This window comes from Pseudorca crassidens, chromosome 13, assembly GCF_039906515.1.
Source record: "Pseudorca crassidens isolate mPseCra1 chromosome 13, mPseCra1.hap1, whole genome shotgun sequence".
Taxonomy (NCBI): Eukaryota; Metazoa; Chordata; class Mammalia; order Artiodactyla; family Delphinidae; genus Pseudorca; species Pseudorca crassidens.
In genome coordinates, this window is record NC_090308.1 from 78635932 (window position 1) to 78653003 (window position 17072).

The 17072-nt window shown below is 40.4% G+C and overlaps 2 protein-coding genes across 6 annotated transcripts in view; one reads left to right on the plus strand and one right to left on the minus strand.

Moving 5' to 3' along the window:
- Window positions 1-13181, minus strand: part of CD109 (CD109 molecule) — a 142574-nt gene extending 129393 nt beyond the window's left edge. The window contains exons 1-2 of one of the 3 annotated variants that reach the window (XM_067702762.1): window positions 13125-13181; window positions 4262-4464 (exon numbers count right to left, since the gene is read on the minus strand). In XM_067702762.1, coding sequence (XP_067558863.1) covers window positions 4262-4403 — 142 coding nt within the window. In that variant the 5' untranslated portion in view covers window positions 4404-4464; window positions 13125-13181. Of the gene's footprint in view, window positions 1-4261; window positions 4465-13124 lie in introns of those variants that run through there. The other 2 variants (XM_067702765.1, XM_067702763.1) reach the window with 2 other exon arrangements.
- Window positions 13182-13221: 40 nt separating this feature from the next.
- Window positions 13222-17072, plus strand: part of SLC17A5 (solute carrier family 17 member 5) — a 59151-nt gene continuing 55300 nt past the window's right edge. For all 3 annotated transcript variants that reach the window (XM_067702769.1, XM_067702772.1, XM_067702770.1), the window contains exon 1: window positions 13222-13442. In XM_067702769.1, the coding sequence (XP_067558870.1) occupies window positions 13349-13442 (94 nt within the window). In that variant the 5' untranslated portion in view covers window positions 13222-13348. The remainder of the gene's footprint in view (window positions 13443-17072) is intronic.

Sequence of the window (17072 nt, forward strand, 5' to 3'; positions counted from 1 at the left end):
CCTCAGCTTGGGGCTTCCCTGGTGGCGCAGTGGTTGAGAGTCTGCCTGCCGATGCAGGGGACATGGGTTCGTACCCCGGTCCGGGAAGAACCCACATGCCGCGGAGTGGCTGGGCCCGTGAGCCATGGCCGCTAAGCCTGCGCGTCCGGAGCCTGTGCTGCGCAACAGGAGAGGCCACAACAGTGAGAGGACCGCATACCGCAAAAAAAAAAAAAAGAGTGGAAGAGGAAAATGCACATTAAGGGGGCGTCTCTCCTCTCCATGATCTAAGGGGGAAAGAAAGGAAGCAACTAAATATTCCCGGGACACTACAATGCTCCAGGAATGTTGCCATCTTGTATGTTACTTAAACTTTGAATAAAAACTTGTGAATTGGTCAAGATCCCCTACACCTTACCATCTATATCCTTGAGTAAATTGCTTACATCTCCAAGCCTCAAGACCCTTGTCTGTCAAGTGGATATAATACCTTGGAGGGGGGCCATAAGGATTAAATGAGAAAAAGAACCTAGCATAGAATAAACTGTAGTAACTATAAAATTGAAGACAGCTGTTAATCCCATTCTACAGGGGATAAAAATATCAGTTGTAAATTATTGTAAGCTCACTACAACTTTTTAAAAATGCCAAGAAGAATACATCAAAAATCTACAGTTAGAGCCATATCCAGAAACTAACATCTGTTGTCCCATTGATTACTATGGAAAATAAAATGAAATGCTAGTGAGTTTCCAAAGTCTATTTTCAGGTGACCCAGATTGTTGGTTTTCACACATATTGGGTTTATAATGAACTATCAGAAAGGAAAAGATTTATCTTTTCTCTGCCTTTCCCCAGCTCCTGTCAGAAAGTTTTAAAGGTTTCTAAAGTTTGAGGAGATAATTGCTAGTGTGATCTTGTTACCTCAGGATACCTGAAACTATCTCCAGCAATTCCATTCACTCCCAAGTAAGGATCCAGTTACAGAAATGCAGAGTTTCCTTAGACAACACTAAAGTCCCAAGTATTTATCTGTACTAAATACTTTGGCACTACTTTCATAACGTTTTGAACTTATGCAGGGTCTGAATGATTAAATCGTTAATTAATTAATTAATATACATCAACCCTGGTTAGGAGACAGCAGACTGCACTGATTCCCTCATTTGAAACGGGGTAAAGAACTTAAGAGACCCCCTTATGTGTAGGAGTGGGTCTGAACAGCACGAGCAGTTTTGCCTAGACTGAAGGATAGTTTCCAGAAATACATCTCGATAAAAATTTGTCAATTCCCAAAAAATATATACGACACGGGAAGCACATGTTGCAGCACACAAGCACTGTTGGTGCAGAGATATTCTAGGAGGTTAATAACCTTAGTTTTTGACCTTAATCTGATCATCTCTTCTCCCTCAGATAAGTCCTCCCTACAGCTCCACCTTGCAGTCCCAATAAAAGACCGTGTCTTCCTATCGACTCACTGATACTCTTCTCCACAGAAAGCGTTGTATGGGGTCCACCTCTGCGGACATCACTGTGGCTTAGCTGTCAGCTTGGCTACTTGAGAGACAACAGTGTGACAATAAAACAATAGACTCTTGGGATTTTTTTTTTCAAATAAACACAAATTAATGTAAAAGAGAACACAAGTTTTAACAGATTAAATGCCTTTTCTCCAATTCTCTATCCCTCAAAATACTTTTGGAACTTTCTTTGTAAAACTCTATTAAGAGCCATTTCTTCACTCCTTCATACAATCTAATTATTTTATAGCCACATCTTGTAGTTAAAACTGTGACCTATTTTGACTGCTTTCATTTATATGTAAGGATGTCACTACATATAGCATTATTAATTATGTATCTTGATGTTGGTTTTTACTTGGAGTTGGAGGGATTAATCAATCACTAAAACTCTGAGTTTCAGTTTTGCTTTAGTTGTTTGGATTTTTGTCCTCTTGTGCTTGCTTGTTTGTAGACAAACCGAAAGGGGTCTATTGATGGAGACTGGTATCACCTCACCAACTGATGTAACCAGTTCTGATGGAATTTTTTAAACACAGAATGGATTAAATTTTAATATTGTGTTTTATTAGCATTCTAACTAGTGAGTTGTAAGATTGTGATTTTTATTCCTGAGGAACTCAATTAGAAAGATAAGCCCAACATAAATGCATTTTTCTTTTTACTTAAATTACTGGTACAGAAAACAATTATAAATGTGTCCTATTAAAAAGAATACCTGGGACTTCCCTAGTGGCACAGTGGTTAAGAATCCACCTGCCAATGCAGGGGACAGTGGTTCAAGCCCTGGTCTGGGAAGATCCTACATGCCACGGAGCAACTAAGCCCGCGAGTCACAACTACTGAGTCCACAAGCCGCAACTACTGAAGCCCGCGCACCTAGAGCCCGTGTTCCGCAACAAGAGAAGCCACTGCAATGAGAAGCCCACACACCTCAATGAAGAGTAGCTCCCACTTACTGCAACTAGAGAAAGCCCACACACAGCAACAAAGACCCAACGCAGACAAAAAAAAAAACCTAAAGAATGAAAATTCAGCTATCCCTCTACAAAAGGATTGATCATAGCTCTCTAAAAAGCAGCAAACTCTCATGTGTCATCTTAAATATGGTTGAATTTATATAAAACTTTTAGGAATACAACCATCAGAAAAATAAGTTGCTTCTGTGTTAATTAGCAGGTTATAGTGATGTTGTAACACTTTCTAATATCCAGATCCCATTATCTCAGATTATTTTTTCTGTTATAAAACAACAACAACGTTTCTAAGCCAGTATATCCTTCATTAGTCAGGAAATAGGAACGTATATGTGGAGAGAATTCTGACCGAAAGGGATTATCAGGAGGACTGACTCAACAGCACCGTGGCTTCACGTACTACTTAGAAGAACAGATTTGAACCTTAATCTTCTAATCTGCCTGAGTCATTCAATTTTGAGTTGCTTTGCACGCAGTTTTAGCTTATTTCTGAAGGTCATACTGTTTCTTCTTCTTGTGTGATTTTCCCAGTTGATTCACTATCTGCTTCACTGATAATTCACAACATTTGCAAAAATCGATGTATTTTAAATTCCCTGAAGTTGAAGAGATACAACTAAGACATATCTTCTAAATTTTTCAGTGTATTTAAATTTTACGTATCGGTCTTTTCCAGGCTTTTCACAGAGGCAAAATTACTTATATCTTGTTTTTAAGTGACTGCTTTTTCAGCTTCTCTATAGCAAATCAGTGAAAGGAAACTGACAAAGAAAATGCCATGTAATTTATAATCAGCAACTAACTTTACATATTATGTACCTATCATTGAAATGACTTCCAAGACTAAGCCAAACTGTACTCAGAAGTTTTAAGATGCAAGGGTAACACAGGAGATGTAGAAAATCAAGAAAATTATGAAGAAGCACCATCCTCGGGTTTGAATTCTAGAAAAGGCAATAAGTCTGAATTGTAATAGTGGCTCTCACTGATCCTGGACAAATCACTTCATTCAATTGCCATGCATTAGTTAAAACAGTTATAATTCCCACGTGTCTGTGGGTATATTACAATAATTACTCAATTGTTAGGTTGAAAAGCACTGAGGAAATTTAAACTCTGCTATAAAAATAATTGAGTGCACGCTTTCACATAAACAGGACGAAAAACTGTTCACATTTACCTGCCTTATTTTGTTTTTATTTCGATCACTGCCTGAGGACATCTGTCAGTACAGCCGCCTGAAGTAAACAGGATATGGGAAAGTACGCCCAGACTGTTCGTTTTTGAAATTCCTTTCTAAAAATATTATCACTCATCCTCTCGAACACATTAATCATATACCACTGGCTCTCTAGAACATATAAATTAAAAATATGTCCTCTAACTTTCATAATTGTTAGATAAATATTTATACTTCCCTTGGACAGTAATTAAGAAATATTTCCTTCAAGGTACATTTTACTTATAAACTCCTTGGAGGCAGAAATCATGTTTATTCATCTCATACACTCTCATAGCACCCAGGACAGGCCCTCACACATAATACGAAGCTTCGTAAATATTTCTTAAGCTGTTCTGTCTGCTTAGAGCTGGAATGGAAGATAAGTAAGTCAAGGTCCCTGTTCTCAAGGAATGACTCACACACTATAAACCGTCTTAGATAACACTATGTGCTATAATAAAGGTATGGACAACACACACGAGAGCAAGAAAAAAGGAGAGATTGTCAAGAGATCTTTAAAAAAAGGTGACATTTTAGTCTAAGGACAAATAAGAACTCACCATGCACAAAAGAAGCAAACAAGGAAAACATGGTGTGCAGTCCAATGTGTAAAGCACCAAGCAGGTGCAGGAAGTGTGGAAGATAACTGGATACTGGTGCCAGTCTGTAAGGATCTCGTGTTCTCCACCAAAGAATTTGCATTTTATCTTCTAGACAAGTAGTCTCCAAAGTGGGGTGCACTCACTCCGGAGCATATGCAAACCTATTCAGGAAAAAAACAGAACATCTATTTGTATTTATATTTTCTCATCCTTTTTAATTTTGAGTGTTTGTTGAGTGTAATGTGTGTATGTGTGTGTGTGTAATTTATAAAGAAAAAGACACACGTTGGGTCCATATTCAGAATTTTTACTGATGGAGTACACAATCAAAAACGTGAAGACCCAGGCAATAAGCTACCATTGAAGGGTTTTTAAAAGGGGTAACAGTATCAGACCTATATTATGCAGAGATAGCACTAAGGTACACGTAGATGATACTTTACCAGGGAATGGAGAAATATTTTTTCCAGCTCTGTTGAGATATTGACATATAACTTATGCAAGCTTTTAAGGTATACAATGTGATGATTTAACACGTGTATATATTACAAAATGATACCACAGCAAGGTTAGTTAACACCTCCGTCCCCTCGTATGATTGTCTCTCTGTGTGCACGAGTGTGGTGATGACATTTAAGATTTCCTCTCTTAACTTTCAAATACATAATACAGTATTGTTAATTATAGACACCATGCTATACATTAGATCCCTTGAACTTATTGATCTTGTAACTGGGAGTTTGTACCCTTTGACTGACATCGTTCCCATTTTCCTCACCCCACCCCCAGCCCTTGGCAACAAGCATCCTACTCTCTATTTCCGAGTTCAGCTTTTTAGATTTCACATATAAGTGAGAACATACAATGTTTGTCTTTCTCTGCCTGACATTTTACTTAGCATAATGTCCTCGAGGTCCATCTATGTTGTCACAAGAGGCAGAATTTCCTTTTTTATATAGGTGAATGATATTCCATCATATTTTCTTTATCCGTTCATTTGTTAATGGACACTTAGGTTGTTTCCACATCTTGGCTATTGTGAACAATGCTGCAGTGAACATGGGGGTGCAGGTATTTCTCTGCGATCCTGACTCCACTTCCTTCAGATATATATCCAGAAGTGGAACTGCTGGATCATATGGTAGTTCTATTTTTAATTTCTTGAGGAACCTCCATACTGTTTTCCATAGTGGCTGCACCAATTTACATTCCCACCAACAGTGCACGAGGGTCCCCTTTTCTCCACAGCTTCGCCAACATTTGTTAGCTTTTGTCTTTTTGATAATAGCCATTCTAACAGGTGTGAGGTGATACCTCATGATTTTGATTTGCATTTCCCTGATGATTAGTGATGCTGAGCATCTTTTCATGTACCTGTTTGGCCATTCATATGTCTTCTTTGGAAAAGAAGTCTATTCAAGTCCTTCACCCATTTTTTAATCAGACCATTTGGTTTTCATCTTGTTGAATTCTATGCGTTCCTTTAGGTATGTTAGGATATTAACCCCTTATCAGACAGACGGTTTGCAAATATTTTCTCCCATTCTTTTTATTCTGATGATTGTTTCTTTTGCTATGCAGAAGCTTTTTAGTTTGATGTAGCTCCACTTAGTCTTTATTTTGTTGCTTGTGCTTTCAGTGTCATATCCAAAAAATCACTGCCATGACCAATGTCAAGGAGCTTTTTTCCTATGTTTTCTTCTAAGGGGTTTTACAATTTCAGGCCTCCCATTTAAGTCTTTAATGCATTTTGAGTTGATTTTTGTAAATGATATAAGATAGAGGTCCGATTTCACACTTCTGCATGTAGTTGTCCAGTTTTCCCAACACCAGTTATTGAAGACGCTAACCTTGACCCAGTGAATATTATTGGCACCCTTGTCAAATATTAGTTGACCTTATAAGTGTGGGTATTTCTGAGCTCTCAATTCTGTTCCATTGGTCTATGTAACCATTTTTATGCCAGTACTGTTTCAATTACTATAGCTTTGTAATAAAGTTTGAAATCAGGAGTTGTGATGCCTGTATTATAAGGAAAATATATTAGAGAGAACCTTAGACTTAATAGAAATTTTCCCACCAATCCTATCCTTTTAAAATATTTTTACACTCTTTCTTAAATAATTACATTAGGTCATTGTTTTAAGTTAGGCTGATCTGTGGTACTTAAAGTTTTAGTGTTTCTCCTTTGCAAAACTCTATTTTCTGAGCAAATATTTTGACTAATATTCTATATAAGTTACAAAGATAATTTGAGGAAAAAAATGATCAGTGGAATTTAACTCACAGAATTCTATGAGGAAAAGGTCTCCAAATGGTGAAATGTTTCTTCATACAAAATAATATGACACAATTTAAAGAAAATAGTTGCTAAATCGTAGAGATTCAAAACCATAAAATGACAAAAGAATTCTGAAATTAATCCAAAGAAATCAACTCTCTGATGATCAACTGTCAAGTCTGGCAAAAAAAAATAAATTAAAACATTGAAAAAAATATCTCAATAACCATTATATCTCAATAATCGTTATCATTTGTGATTATAATTATTTACTTTAGAGGAAAATCTGGGATAAAGAAAGGATGATTTTATAGGGCCACACTGTTCATCCAAAAATTCCTTTACCGACTTTATTTCTAAATTTAGTGATTCAAATATTTGTCTCTCCATTGAGTTTTTTAATCCCTATATATTCCTACCTACTTGAAATTCTCACCTTGGTAGTTTCACCATGGCCAACATGATAAGGCACTGTGAAACATGATAAGCACAGTGAAAGAAACATGGTTAGGAACTTCTCAGCTCACAGAGATAAATGAGACTTGGTACCAGCTCCTAGGACACCTACCAACTTGGTACGAGCTCCTAGGACACCAGCTCACAAAAAGGAACTAAAACAGCTGCACAGCCAACTACTAACCATGTAGTTCCAGACAGAATGTGATACGTGTTTTAAAAGAGGTGTAAGGAAAATCAAAAGGGAGTTCCTCTACACTGTTGGTGGGAATGTAAACTGGTACAGCCACTATGGAGAACAGTATGGAGATTCCTTAAAAAAGTAAAAATAGAGCTACCATATGACCCAGCAATCCCACTCCTGGGCATATGTCCGGGGAAAACCATAATTTGAAAAGATACATGCATTGCAGCACAGTTTACAATAGCCAAGACATGGAAGCAACCTAAATGTCCATCGACAAATGAATGGATAAAGAAGATGTGGTATATAAATACAGTTGAATACTACTCAGCCATTAAAAAAAATGAAATAATGCCATTTGCAGCAACATGGATGGACCTAGAGATTATCATACTAGGTGAAGTAAGTCAGAAGGAGAAAGACAAACATTATATGATATCACTTATATGTGAAATCTAAAATATGACACAAGTGAAGTTAGTTACAAAACAGAAGCAGACCCACAAATATAGAAAACAAATTATTGTTGCCAAAGGGGAAAAGGGGTGGGGGGAGGGATAAATTGGGAGTCTGGGATTAGCAGATACAAACCTCTATATATAAAACAGATAAACAACAAAGGAACTATATTCAATATCCTGTAATAAACCGTAATGGAAAAGAATATGAAAAAGAATATGTATATGTATGTGTGTGTGTGTGTGTGTGTGTGTGTGTGTATAACTGAATCACTTTGCTGTACACCAGAAACTAGCACAACATTGTAAATGAAATATATTTCAAAATAAATAAATAAATAAAGGAGTTCTTAAAATGGGTAAGCTCATTTTCCAAAACAAACTTAATAAAAATGATAATAGCTAACATATATTGAGACTACCCATCATGTACCATGATTTGCATGCATTATATTATTTATTCCTCATAATAACCCTATGAGTTGTTTAACAATAATAGTTGTTTCTATTATTATCTTCATTTTATAGAGGAAAAAAACAGCTAGATTCTTTTGAACTAGGCACTGCTCAGAAGACACTCTTTTCCCATGTAAACACAGGATTTGGCAGCAAAAAAAAATAAGTCCTCACATGGTCTACAACTGTGCTGTCCAAAATGGTAGCCCAAGCCACGTGTGGTCATTAAACACTTGAAATGTGACTGGTCTTAACGAAGATGTGCTGTAAGTATAAAATACACACCAGGTTTCGAAGAATTAGCACTGAAAAAAAGAATGTAACATATCTTATTAAGTGTTTTATACTGATTAGATGTTGAATTGGTAAAATTTTTGGTATATTGGGTTAAAGAATGTATATTATAGAGTTAATTTCACCTTTTTTTTTGTTTCTTAAGTTTTTAATGAGGCTACTGGAAAATGTTAAATTACATATATGTCTTGCGTTATATTTCTATTGAATAGCACTGGTTTAGAGTGTTGTTAAAGAAAGGAATTACTAACCAAAAAATAAATAACATCAACAACAATCTTCTATGGTAGCGAACAGGAATTAAATGTCAGAAATAAGGAAGAAAAAGGTGTTATCTTACACTTTTTAAAAAAAGTCCTCTTGAGAAGATTATAAAAGAAAACAATAACAAAAAAATTGGGCCTGGGGCTTCCCTGGTGGCGCAGTGGTTGAGAGTCTGCCTGCCGATGCAGGGGACGCAGGTTCGTGCCCCGGTCCAGGAAGATCCCACATGCCGCGGAGCGGCTGGGCCCGTGAGCCATGGCCGCTGGGCCTGCGCGTCCGGAGCCTGTGCTCCGCAACGGGAGAGGCCACAGCAGTGAGAGGCCCGCGTACCGCAAAAAAAATTTTTAAAATTGGGCCTGGAATCAATGTAACAAGAAGTACACCCAGCACCCATCTTGGTTTCTAATATCATTCACCTTGGAGAAATGGCAGGAGCAGAGACTATACAGGATGAGCTGGGACAGCTTGTAATACCGGAAGGTAAGGTAGTGCTCAAAAAACACAGCAGGGGCATATAAAAGGGGCACAGGAGCCAACTGAAAGAGCTCCCAGTTACCAAAGCTGGAACAATTTGAGCAATAAAATAAATAACAAAGTGTTGGATTATAACCCAAAGTATAAGATAAATAACCATGAGTCCATACTAATACAAATAAATGATTGAATAAATAAACAAATGGGGGTGGGAGGGAGGGAGAGATTGGGAGTTCAGGATTGACATGTACACACTGCTATATTCAAAACAGATAACCATGGGAGTTCCCTGGAGGTCCAGTGATTAGGACTCTGTGCTTTCACTGCCGTGAACCAGGTTCAATCCCTGGTCGGGGAACTAAGATCCTGCAAGCCGCACATCATAGCCAAAAAAACCCGATAACCAACAAGGACCTACTGTACAGCACAGGGAACTCTGCTCAGTCCTCTGTAATAACCTAAATGGGAAAAGAATTTGAAAAAGAATAGATACATGTATATGTATAACTGAATCACTTTGCTGTACACCTGAAACTAACCCAATATTGTTAATCAACTATACTCCAATACTAAATAAAAATGTAAAAATAAATAAATAAAATTAGAGTCCCTAATTTTAAAAAATATATAAAATGAACAAATGGTGGGAAACAGACACTTCTCCCATACAAAAGAATTCTGCCCCTCAAACAGGTGAAGCATAAAGTCCCTGCCCCTCAAGTAGAGGCTGCACATACTGAGCGAAAAGAATGGAACGGGAGGGGGAGAAAAAGAGGAACTTGAGGAAAAACCTGACAAACACCATCTCAGGCATGTGATGAAGTTTACCACCACCAGTGATAACCGTCGGTGATAAGTTATGTTGACAGCATATTCCCTTGAAATTATGTGATGAGGATGGCACTTTACCTCTGTGGTCTTTAACCCCATAACCCCAGTCTAATTATAATAAAAACATCGAACAAAGTCAAATTGGGAGCCTTTCTACAAAACCTACCAGTACTCTACAAAACTTTCAAGATCAGTAAAAACAAGGAAGGTCTGAGAAACTGTCAGTCTACAGGAGCCCAATGAGACACAATGCCTAAATACAATATAATGTGGCATCCTGGATGGAATCCTGGGACAGAAAAAGAACATTAGGTAAAAACTAAATAAATCTGAATATAAAGTATGAACTTCCATTAACAATAATCTATCAGGGCTTCCCTGGTCACGCAGTGGTTAAGAATCCGCCTGCTAATGCAGGGGTCACAGGTTCGAGCCCTGGTCCAGGAAGATCCCACATGCCGTGGAGCAACTAAGCCCGTGCACCACAACTACTGAGCCCATGAGTCACAACTACTGAAGCCTGCGCGCCTAGAGCCCATGCTCCGCAACAAGAGAAGCCACCAAAAAGAGGAGCCTGCGCACCGCAACGAAGAGTAGCCCCCGCTCAGTGCAACTAGAGAAAGCCCACGTGCAGCAACAAAGACCCAATGCAGCCAAAAATAAATAAATTTATAAAGAAAAAAAACAAAACAATAATCTATCAGAGACTTCCCTGGTGGCACAATGGTTAGCAATCCGCCTGCCAGTGCAAGGGACATGGGTTCGAGCCCTGGACTGGGAAGATCCCACACGCCACAGAGCAACTGGGCCCATGCACCGCAACTATTGAGCCCACATGCCACAACTACTGAAGCCCACGCCTAGAGCTCGTGCTCTGCAACAAGAGAAGCCACCACAATGAGAAGCCCACACACCACAAAAAAGAGTAGCCCCAGCTCGCAGCAATTAGAGAAAGCCCGCGTGCAGCAATGAAGACCCAATGCAGTCAAAAATAAATAAATAAATGTATTTTTTTAATCTATCAATATTGGCTAATTAGTTGTGATCAATGTATCATACTAATTTAAGACCTCTGCAAAAGATCAAACAAGGCAAAGGGTATGAAAAACTCTCTGGACTATCTCTACAACTTTTCTGTAAACTTAAAACTTCTAAAATAAAAAGTGTGGGTTGTTTGTTTTTTTTAAAGGACCTCCTGTGGTTTGAAATATTTCAAGTCTGTTGGAATCTTTATTCCCTGGTTCAAGTCTTTTATAACCTTGCTATTCAAACTGTGGTCACCTGTGAGCTTCCTAACAATACAGAATCTCAGGCCCATCCCAGATATACTAGCCCGGGTCCGCCAGAGAAACAGAACCAATAGTGTGTGTGTGTGCGTGCAGGCACATAATAAGAATTATAAGGAAATGGCTAAAAAGAATTATAAGGAAATGGCTTGTGCAATTATGAATGCTGGCCAGCCTAAATCGGCGTGTAGCCTGGCAACCTAGAGACCCATGGTGCAAATGAAGTCTGAAAGCAGTCTGCTAGAGAATCCCCCCGTGCTCAGAGGGTAGGTCTTCTATTCAGGCCTTAGATTAATGGAATAAGGTCTACTCACATTACAGAGGGCAATCTGCTTTACCCAGAGTTCACCAATTTAAATGTTAACCTCATCCAAAAGCACCCTCCAAGTAGATACATAAAATTAACTGTTACCAAATACTGTTATCACTTATATGTAGAATCTAAAGAATAAAACAAATGAATATAACAAAACAGAAGTAGACTCACAGATATAGAGAACAAATTAGTGGTTCCCAGTGGGAAGAGGGAAGGGCAGAGGGACAAGATAGAGGTAGGGGGTTAAGAGATACAAACTACTCTGTATAATATAAATAAGCTACAAGGATACATTGTACAGCACAGGGAATATAAGCAATATTTTATAATAACTTTAAATGGAGTATAATCTATAAAAATTTCGAATCACTATGTTGTATACCTGAAACTAATATATTGTAAATCAATTAAACCTCAATTTTTTAGAAATCAATGTATTTTATAATATAATATTAACAAATAAAAACCAAACAATGGTATTTTAAAATTTTTTAATTAACTGTCATACCACACCTGATAAACCTGAACGTGAATTTTAAAAGGAACTGCCTGGTGATTTCCTACATTCAAGTTTAAGGGGCATTGCTCTACAATATTCCTGAAGGGCCAGAATCCTCCTCGGACAGTTTAAATCTCATACAGGATAATTTCAGTAACTCAGAAACAAGGCTTGATTTGTCCTCCTTGTAACGTGATGACCTTACTAGCATTTACCGATCTGGAGGTTAGGGATGCCTCCAGCAGTCGCTGCCACCCTCCCCTCCGGACAAGGTTGACCCTCTCATTTGTTCCCATGTGGACCTCACCAAGCCTCTGACCTGGCTGATTTAACTGTTGACTTGTGGGTTTCTTCCCTGCTGCAATGAACTCCCCAAGGGCACCTACCGTATCTCATTTGCCCTTTCATCTCCAGTTCTTTATGACCCACAGAGAACTGCCTGTGGTCAGAAGAGGTTTGTCCCACTCCCACCCCCTCCCCGCAAGGCAGGCTAGTGCATTTTCCTAGCGCTTCTACCTTAGAGTCAGCAAATGCCAGGAGAACCTGTTCGATTTAGACCTGTGGAGACATACGTCACATGATTCTACAGGGTGAACCATATGAAACTGCTGATACTGGGTTATTTTGACCTACGAAGTAGGCAATTACATAGGACTCAACAATACGTTTCTATTGCCTGGTTTTCCACCTCAAAGGGTATCCTAGAGACAATATGCTGTCACGGTCAGATAGTACCAGGGTTGCTAATATTCACGGCAATTTACTACTATAACTGAACGTCAAATACAAAACATCCACTCCAAGTTCGGTCCAAGCCCTCCCCTCAATTATGCACGATTTAAGCCCCTGCCGCCCGCCTCAAGGTTCCCAGTCACCCCTGCTCCCTGAGCAACTTGTAAAGGGAGCGCCAGGGAGGGGAACGCTGTTCCTTAGAACACCAGCGACCCAGCGGGCCAGCTACCTAGGCGCCAACTGCGCCTCAGCAAGCCCAGACGCCCGAAGCCCGCCGTCCCCCTCACTACCGGTTGCCGAGTTGCCGGAACCCAAGATGGCGACAGGGGCGGAGTCTGCGTAACTGCCCCTGGGCGGGGCCCGAGGCAAGACGTGGCCGAGGGGCGGTGCCAGGCCGGGGGCGGTGCCAGCGGCCCAGCTCGGCCTGGCCACTGCGGCCCGGGGGGTCTTCGGCTGTTCAGTCTGAGTTTTCTTTTCCGCTGGGTGGTCGGTGCCGCCGCTCCTTGGAGGCGTCATGAAGTCCCCGGTTCCGGACCTTGCCCCGAGCGACGGCGAGGAGGGCGAGGACCGCACGCCGCTCTTGCAGCGCGCCCCGCGGGCGGAAACCGGTGAGCAGCTGAGAGAATCAGGGTCTTCGGGCGGGAGGCGGTCCCAAGGTAGAGGGTGTCCAGAGCTGCTTAAGCGCGAGGGGACTGAGAACGCGGGGCCCATCCAGGACCCCACTCAGCCCCCGCCTTCTCGGGTGCCCAGAAGCAGCTCTGGGGCCCAGGAGGCGGGCTGGACCGTGAGGCCGGGCCGGGTCGGGCGGAGGCTCGGGCGGGACCTCTGCAGGCGCAGCCCCGGGGACCTCGGCAGGTGCAGCCCCGGGGGCCTCGGCAGGTGCAGCAGGCGGGCCCGGGCGGGGAGCTGCTGGGCGCTGGCGGCGCTGGGCTCCCGGCGATTTTCGGTAGTTTTGAGCCGGGGTCCCTGTGGAAGAACGAACTTGGGGAGAATCTTGAAATCAATGGGCAGACGGCGGAGGGGAGGACCCCGTAGAAGAGCGAACTGGGGAGAAATCTGCAATTGAAGGATAGAGGGCGGGACGGAGCCGCGGGCTCTTCCTCCGTGTCACTGCCAGGTTGCCACAGCTCTTCGCCCTCCAGCACGTGATCTGGTAGCTAGCTCCCTGGGCATGAAGAGGAGACACAAAAAAGGACTGAGGTTAACATTTGTGAGTATGCGGAGGAAAATTATTGGATAACCCAGCGAATATCTTGAAATTGTGCGATAAGAGATTAAAAGTACTGCATACATTTTTCCCCCCGTATAGCTGTCTACGATTAAGTCTCAGCACTCTACGACTTAAGTTAGGAAACAGGTTATCCTCAAGATAGGTTATTGATAGAGCACTAAGGTAATTTGCACAAAGTCTTGCAACAAATGGAAAAAGAGTTACTTCACAATGCATCTTCCCTGAATTTGGGGAAATTAAAATATTTTGCTATACTTCTTTAAAAGAAATTAAAACTAAAGAATAAATCAGTTTGCATGCATTCTATAGTTTCAAAGATGTGTGCATGAGAAACAGAGTTGAATTCGAAATTTGACTTTTCCTGACCAAGAACAGTACAATCCTGTGGTATCTTCTAAATTTGTTTTTATCATTACCAGATGGTGGCAGTAGAGGTGGTAACATTATAGCTCTATCTGGCAACTGGGAGCTTATTTTTGTGGGCGCTCAATGTAAACACTGTACCATAATGCCGTTTTACCTGGAAGTCAGACTTAGTTCCATAAACTGATCTTTTTCTATAGCATATGAGTTAGATTTCTATAATCCTCTTCTGCCAAATAATCTAGTTTGGAAATACAGAAATAATAAAGATATTCCCTAGAGACTACTATATTCTGTTGCAATTGGGAAACATATATAAATATAATCAAATTTTAGCTCAAATGTTAAACATCAGTGGTTGTAAGGAAAATGCAGATTAAAACCGCAATGAGCCGTTACACACTTACTAGAATGGCTAAAGTTAAAATGGCTGAAGATACCAAATATTGGCCAACATACAGAATAACTAGAACTCTCATATTTTGCTTGTAAGAGTGTAAAATGGTACAACTACTTTGGAAAACTGGCAATCTATTTTAAAGTTAAACATACATTACCATAATACCAAACAATGTTTATAACAGCTTTAATTCATAATAGTAAAAAACTGGAAACAACATATCCATCAGTTCATCAGCAGGTGAATGGATAAACAAATTGTGGTATATTCATGCATACTCAGTGGTATTATAAAAAGAAATTCCTGATACACATAACAACGTGGGTAAATCTCAGACACAAAAGAAACCACCATATTAATGTATGACTCCATCAGTATGACGTTCTAAACAAGCAGAACTAATCTGTAATAACAGGAAGCCGATCAGTGGTTGCCTGGAAGCTACAGGCAGGAAGGAATTGCCTGCAGAGGCACTAGGGTACTTTTTAGGGTACAAGATGCAGATGGGAAAGTTCTGCAGCTTGACTGGGATTCACAGATGTATACATTTGTCAAAATTCACCAAACTGTACACTTGATATGGGAGCATTTTATTGTACGTAAAATATACCTCAATAAAGTAGATTGAAAAAGAAAAAAATTAACTCATTCCTTTTAAGAACAATCCCTGCTTGATTCATGGGTTGAGTGTATAGATCTTAGCCCTGTTCCTCATGCCTTGAGGCGGCTGTCTTCATTATAACCATTTTCCTTCTTATTTTTACTCTTTACATACCACTGGAGAGCAAAAGTGAAGTAAGAATAGCAGCAACACATTTTGTTTTGCTATTTAAAATATGATAAGGGTTTTAGAGAATAGGCGCCTACCGTTATAGAGTATTGCATTAGTCAACAATATTTTTATTTTTATTTATTTATTTATTTATTTATTTATTTGTGGTACGTGGGCCTCTCACTGTTATGGCCTCTCCCGTCGCGGAGCACAGGCTCCGGACGCGCAGGCTCAGTGGCCATGGTTCACGGGCCCCGCCGCTCCGCGGTATGTGGGATCTTCCCGGACCAGGGCACGAACCCGCGTCCCCTGCATCGGCAGATGGACTCTCAACCAGGAAAGCCCGTCAACAATATTTTAAATTAAGCTCTGTGTCTGGGGTGCTGCGAGCAGGACAGGAGAGGGGCACCAGGAGAAGGGATGGAAAAGACAAAGATGGATGTAACCGCTTTATAAGAGGCACCAGGTATTACCTCATTTTCTCGCAGTAGTGCCCTTTGTCCTAGCTTTAGTCATACTATCTACCATGTACGGCTAATAGGAGAAACACGATGCCCGTTAGTTATATTTTTTAAGTTATGTTCTATATATTTACTTTGCACATTCCAGAAAGTGTAGGTGTTTAAAAAAAACAAAAAAAAACTTTCCATCCAGAATTGGGTTTTTTTCACTTTTGGTGCCTGAAGACCTTCAGCAGACCTTAAAACCTCTCTTTCTATATGTTTGCATATGTTTTACTTATCTTTTATGTTTGTTTCTGGAACAAACCTCTATGAAATTAGCTGTACCTTATCTATGCCTATGTGTATAGTTTTATTTTTCAGAAGAGAAAAGCTGATAAAATGTTCGTCATAAAATTTTACAGCGGTTAAAAGACCTTAGAGACTAACTCCTATCAAGTGGGCATCATTTTATATGTAAACAGCTGAGGGCCAGAAAGGTTAAGTTCCCACTATTGCTGTAGCCATATTAAGGACTAACCAGAGTTTTTCCAGTTTTTAGTCCCATCCTTCCTCCTTGTCACAACACTGCCACATTTGTGTTACGTTGGAGAAATTCCTGTTTGCAAAATGCTTAATCATTTTTGTTGAATCCTTCACAAATTTGAAAGTTCCCTGCTCCGTCATGAATAAGAGGACGTGGTTTTGTGTTATGCATAGTGCTGCTTTATTGAGAGAGCTAAAATTAAAGTATGTTTCTGTAGTGTTAAGACCAATGCAGGGGACAGGGGTTCAAGCCCTGGTCCGGGAAGATCTCACATGCCGTGGAGCAACTAAGGCCGTGTGCCACAACTACTGAGCCTGCGCTCTAGAGCCTGCGAGCCACAGCTGCTGAGCCCGTGTGCTACAATTACTGCAGCCCGCGTGCCTAGAGCCCGTGCTCCACAACAAAGACAAGCCACCACAATGAGAAGCCTGTGCACTGCAATGAAGAGTAGCCCCCGGTCACCGCAACTCGAGAAAGCCTGTGCA